At 25.6% G+C, this 6000-nt stretch overlaps 1 protein-coding gene across 4 annotated transcripts in view; it reads right to left on the minus strand.

The window, feature by feature from the left end:
• LOC117174779 (protein BCL9 homolog) overlaps positions 1–6000 on the minus strand; it is a 45189-nt gene that overhangs the window by 31940 nt on the left and 7249 nt on the right. For 3 of the 4 annotated variants that reach the window (XM_033364137.1, XM_033364133.1, XM_033364134.1), the window contains exons 3-4: positions 547–791; positions 179–455 (exon numbers count right to left, since the gene is read on the minus strand). In XM_033364137.1, coding sequence (XP_033220028.1) covers positions 179–455; positions 547–791 — 522 coding nt within the window. The remainder of the gene's footprint in view (positions 1–178; positions 456–546; positions 792–6000) is intronic. The other variant, XM_033364135.1, reaches the window with a different exon arrangement.

Here is a 6000-nt window from a genome sequence, read left to right on the forward strand (position 1 = left end):
TTATCAATTATCATAATTGTACAGAGCCAAAGGATTCCGATGATAAAAAAATTATCTGCATTTGAAATTTTACTGTACTTTTCCCATGTTAAATGCAAGATTTCGCTCAAATTTGGTGGAGGTCAATTTTTTGGCTATTCCAACAAAATAGGGGGATGAGACCAACAAAAATTAATACCTGGATTACTGGGAGAGTTCGGCACGAGGCAAGGCACATCTATGTTCGGGTCGTCCAAAGACGATTCTGGATTACCCAAGGAATTGCCATTCAAATTCCGAAGGTTGGGTGTCTCGTTCCAAAAGGAAGGTGCGTGCGGATCCAAGGTAGGTAAGTCCGGTGGCTGCTCCGTGGGGAACGGGGCGCCTCCCTGGTGACCCTTTTGTTTCAAATTCGCCAGGTTATTCAACCATTGCGCAGGATTTTGACGAAATTGATTCACTTTGTTGGGATGCTTCTGCAGAAAGAAAAAAAAAGGAAAATGAAGAAAATAAAGGAAAAAATGTACAAATATAATTGCCCGAATGAATCAAATTAAAGTGACATACCTCTAGGTATTTTTTGGTGCCTGGTTGAGCACAATGGTAGGCAATAATCGAAGGAAATTGGCCTTGCATACAAGCTTCTGCGGCCTTGTTTGCGAGAGCCGTGGAAAAGACGAAGATTTGACTCTGCTGCTGCATATATTGGGCTTCTCCACTACTCGCTCCGGTTCCCATTTGTTTAGCGAGCACATTGCTCACCAATGGCTGAACACCTTCGGATGGGATTCCGACATTCGAAGGGCATTCTGCTTCATAAAAAGGAATTATTTCATTAAGTAGTGAATGAGCAGGGCTGCCACAGACTAATGTGACTAAAAGTGACTAGCATTCATAAAAAAAGAGGCCTGTAATAATAAAAACACTCATCTACTTGGACATATCGAATGTGCTAAAATTTAATTTTAATTTTACAGGCTTCACAGCCTAAAATGATCTAAAAATAGGGTAAATAGGGTGATTTTTCACGAAACTAGAGGTAAATTCTCTCCAATAAAATTAATATAAACGTCAAATTAAATGTAATTTGAAACACTTTAAATTTCTGACCTTTCGAGTAAAAATATTTCAATTTCAACAAATAGATGAATTTTTAACTAAAAAGATGAATTTTCAACCAAGAAGATTAAGTTTGTATTAAAAAACACAACTTTTTAACAAAATATATGAATTTTTAAACAAATAGTTGCATTTTCTACTAAAAAAGATAAATTTACAACCATAAATGGATAGTTAATGTTTCAGTAAAGCCATTAATTTTTAACAAAATAAAAAAAAATCATTTTCAACAAAATAATTAAATTTTTAAAATGAGAGATGAATTTTTAAACAAAAAAATTAGTTTTTAACAGTTTAGTTCAACTTTCAACTAAGTGATTGAATTTTCAATAAAAAATATCAATGCTAGAGGAAAAATGTAATAGTTAATAATTTAACAAAATATTTGAATCAAGCAAAACAGAGTATGTATTAATTTTTCAACCAAAAGAGATACATTTTCAAGAAAATTTTCACAAAACAATAAATAATTTTCTACCAAATAATTGCATTTATTACCAAAAAAATATTAAATTTTTACCAGAAAATAGATGAATTAAAAAAATATATATTTTTTTCGACCTGTTTTGCTAAATTTGTAAGCAAAAGACGAACTTTTTAGAAGACAGTTGAATTTTCAATAAAAAAAGTTCGATTTTAACCAACTTTACTGTCTTTAATGACTTTACTGTGAAAAAGAGGAATTTTCTATACAAAAAGACAAGTGTTCAACAAAATAGTTGCATTTTGACAAAAAAAGATGACTTTTGAACAGAATATTTAAGTTTCAATAAAATAATTAAATGGAACAACACAATAAAACTCTTATCCTGAAAATAATCGTTCTGTAGCAAAAAATACGAATTTTCCAACAAATAGTGGCAGTTTCTACTAAAAAATATCAATTTTGCATAAAAAATAAAACTAAAATTTCGAGTTAAAAAAAAAACAATTTTTATCAAAATAATTCAATTTGCAACCAAAAAATGTATTTTGAACTAAACAGGTGAATCCTCACCGAAAAAATTATTCATTTTAAATTAGACAGGTGCATTATTTAGATAAATTTTCAACCAAAAAATTATTTTTCCACCAAGAAAGCTAAATTTTCAGTTAAAGAGTGGAATTTCGAACATAAAAGATACATTTTATTTAATGTGTTTCGAAAAGATGAAGTAAAAAAAAAGATTCAACTAAAACAGCTGAATTTTTAAATAGATAGCTGCATTTTCAACGAAATAAAAATTAATATTTAATCAAACAGTTGCATTTAGGACCAAATAGTTACACCTTCAATTAAATAATTAAATTTCCAAACAAATATTCAATAAGAATCATTTTCAGCCTGTTTGCTTATATTTGCATGACAAAAAGACGAATTTTTCAAAGGACAGTTGACGAACTGTTAACAAAATACATGAATCTTCATCTAAATAGTTGAGTTTTCAACCAGACGGTAATTTTTCAGAATGCACAGCAATTCTTTTCTTTTCCAGTTTAAGAAATCAAGTTTTTCCAGGACTCTTTTTTTACATCAAATAATGAAATAACCCTTTGTTATAGATGTAAAAAATTAGCCATTTCGGTCCTTTTTACCAGAACTTTGTAAAGAAAGCAGAAACATAAATAAACAAATTTTTAATAATAAAAATATTTTTAAACCCTTTGTGAATTTGTTGAAATATCTTGAAGTACTTAAAATCTTTATGAAATCTTGTAATTTCTATTAAATCTTTTTAAATTTTTATAAATAATTTTTAATCTTTTAAATCTTTGTGAAATTTTTTGAAAATTGTATACAATATTTGTGAAAGCTTTCTTTAATCTTTGTTTGTGAAATCTTTCGTATTCATCTGAAATCATTAAAATCATTTAAAATCCTTGAAATCTGGTGTGAATTCTTTTTAAATGTTTATGAAATTTTTCAAATCATTAAAATATTTGTGAAATTTTCTTAAATCTTTTTTATTCGCTGAAATCATTGAATTATTTGAAATCTTACTGAAATCTTTTCACATCTTCTAAAATGATTTGAAACCTTTTAAAATCGTTTCAAATGTCAATGAAATTAAAAAAATTACACTCTAATGCCAAAATGTTTTGAATTTGAAGTGATAAAAACTGATCTGCAAATTAAAGCACTAAAATTGGAACTCACATTAAAGTTTAAAAGTTTTTTCATTTTAAAATGTTGTATTAAAATGCTCAATAATTTACACATGTAAAATGAAAGCTTTTCAGCTGAACAATATAAAATTAAATGCATTCGGTTTCAAAAATATAAAACCAAGTTATCATTTGCAATGCTCTAAATTGAAGAATCAATAAATGTATTAAAATCTTTTCAAAATGATTTAGTTTTAAGCAATTTTAAGCTAGAAACATTAAAAATTGAACAATTACCTTCTTTTTTAGAACTGAACACAAGTTTCAAAATTCCAAATTTTATTTTAAAATCTTGAAACATTGACATGTTAATTAAACTTTTTAAAAATTATTTAAAAAAATTTTTCAGAACTTCTAAGCATCTTTTAAAATGATTCGAATTTTTCCTTAATTTTTTTTCATCCTTCAAAATTGAAAAAAATTCTTTAAAATCATTTCAAAATTCTTAAAAAGCTTCGACATTTTTTGTTCGAAACCTGCCAAAATTTATATTTCATTGCAAACTAGGCCGTGCACTATTTGCATCGAAATTTTGGTGCTTTTATAAATGAATTCAACTTTCTGATTTTTTTTTAATAACAGGTATTCAATTGTTATTTATATATTGAAATTAAACAACTTGACTAGAAAATTATATATTTTTAAATAGAACAGATAAAATTTTAAAGTTCGAAGTTTAGTTTTTTTGTTTAGTTTTGAATATTTAATTTAAAATTACTGATTTTAAATAAACAATCAGATATTTCTAAATATTAAGCCATTGTTCCTTTCCTTAATTGAAAAATTTCAATATGAATAGTTTAAAATGGAATATTTTGGACTGAAATAATATTTAAAAAATAAAAACCTTTGGTTATGAATATCTTATTTTGAAGTTATTTCAAAATTGAAAATAGTTTATAGTTACAATCGAGGTTTTACATTTGTTTAAATAATAAGACTTTTTCATTCTAAAAGTAAAATTTAATTTTTAAAATCTTGAATTAATTTATATTCACAGTTGATCAATTGAAAATGTTTTTCATCAAAAAATCTTCGATTTTAAATGCTTTTACTTTTTAAGTGTTTCAGCCTTTAAAAAAAATTAAAAATATAAAATGAAAAATTTTCGAATTATGCATTCTAAACTAAATGATATCATAATTGAAAAAGATCAAAATTTAACTAATTATTTAAAAAATAGTTGAAATCAAATTTGGACAGATTTTTTATTCTAAATTTTTTGAAAAATTCCTGGTCAAAAAATAAATTCACTGTCGTTTCCCGGCTTTTCCGGGTCTCATAAAATTCTCGGTCATTTCCCGGTTTTCCGGTCCAGCGGTCACCCTGCTTTCGTATTAATTTCAAATACTTAAATCATTTTGGTTCGGTATCAATTCTTTTGCAATCCTAGAAATCTGGTTTACTATACCTTTTTTAAAATTTTGAAGAAAAAACTTTTAAGCAGTAAGGTTTTTTTTTAGACGAAATGTTTCTTTCATGGTTTTCAAGGAAACAATAATTAATTCAAGGTTCTCGTGAAAAATTCAAGAAGATTCCTATGTTTTCAAGGTTAAAAAAATGTTCAGGAGAGTTCTAGGTTTTCAAAGTTGCTGGACAACAAATAGTAAAAGTTTCTACTAACAAAAATAATCAAATTTTGAATAAAAAATAAAACTATCAAATTTTGAGTAAAAAATCAATTTTCAACAAAATAATTCAACTGTCAACCAGAGATTATTTTCCAACTAAAATTATGAATCTTCAACCAAACAAAAAATTTGCTTTTAATAAAATAGATGAATCCTCACCAAAACAATTATTAATTGTAAATTAATTAATTAAATTATCCAAAAAGATGACATTTTGAACAGAAAAGAGAGGAATTTTTTACAAAAAAAAGTTATATTTCAATCAAGAAAGCTAAATTTTCAACTAGATAGTTGGATTTTCAACGAAAAAGATAAATTTCCAACGTGTTTCGAAAAGATGAATTTTCAAAATAAAGTATAATTTTTCAAACAAACAGCTGCATTTTCAACGAAACAAGAAAATTATCTCGTTCAATAAAATAATTAAATTTACAACCAAATCAAACTTTTTCCAGAAAATATTAATTCTGAACCAAAAATACAATTGCACTTAAAAAACAAAACAAGAGTAGTGGAAATTTCTTGAAAATGAAAGAAAGAATAGCATAGATTATTATAGATTTCATACATAGAATAATTAAATTTTGTTTGTAGATAAAATCTAAACTTTTAACCCGAACAAATTAATTCTGTGTCAAAAAAGACGGAATTTTTACAAAATATATAAATTTTTAACCAAATAGTTGAATTTTGAACCAAGAACATAAATTTTCAATAAAATACATGAATTTTTCAATAAATAGTTGCAGTTCCTCCTAAAAAAAATATGGAATTTTGGCTAAAAAATGAAACTATTCAATTTTGAGTTTAAAAAATAAATTGTTAAAAAAAATAATTCAATTTTCAAACAAAACATTATTTTTGACTAACTAGGTGATCTCTCAACAAAACAATAATTAATTGTAAATTAAACAGACGCATTATCAACAAAAAAAAGACATTTCTACCAGAAAAGAGATGAATTTTCAAAAAAAAAAAATCATTTTTGACCAAGAAAGCTAAATTTGAACTAACAGTGGAATTCTCAACGAAAAACATAAATTTGCATCAAATGTTTCGAAAAGATGAATTTTAAAAATAAAATATAAATTTTCAAACATATGTACATCTACATTTTCAACAAAAC

Source organism: Belonocnema kinseyi, chromosome 6 (genome assembly GCF_010883055.1).
Source record: "Belonocnema kinseyi isolate 2016_QV_RU_SX_M_011 chromosome 6, B_treatae_v1, whole genome shotgun sequence".
In the NCBI taxonomy this organism is placed as follows: Eukaryota; Metazoa; Arthropoda; class Insecta; order Hymenoptera; family Cynipidae; genus Belonocnema; species Belonocnema kinseyi.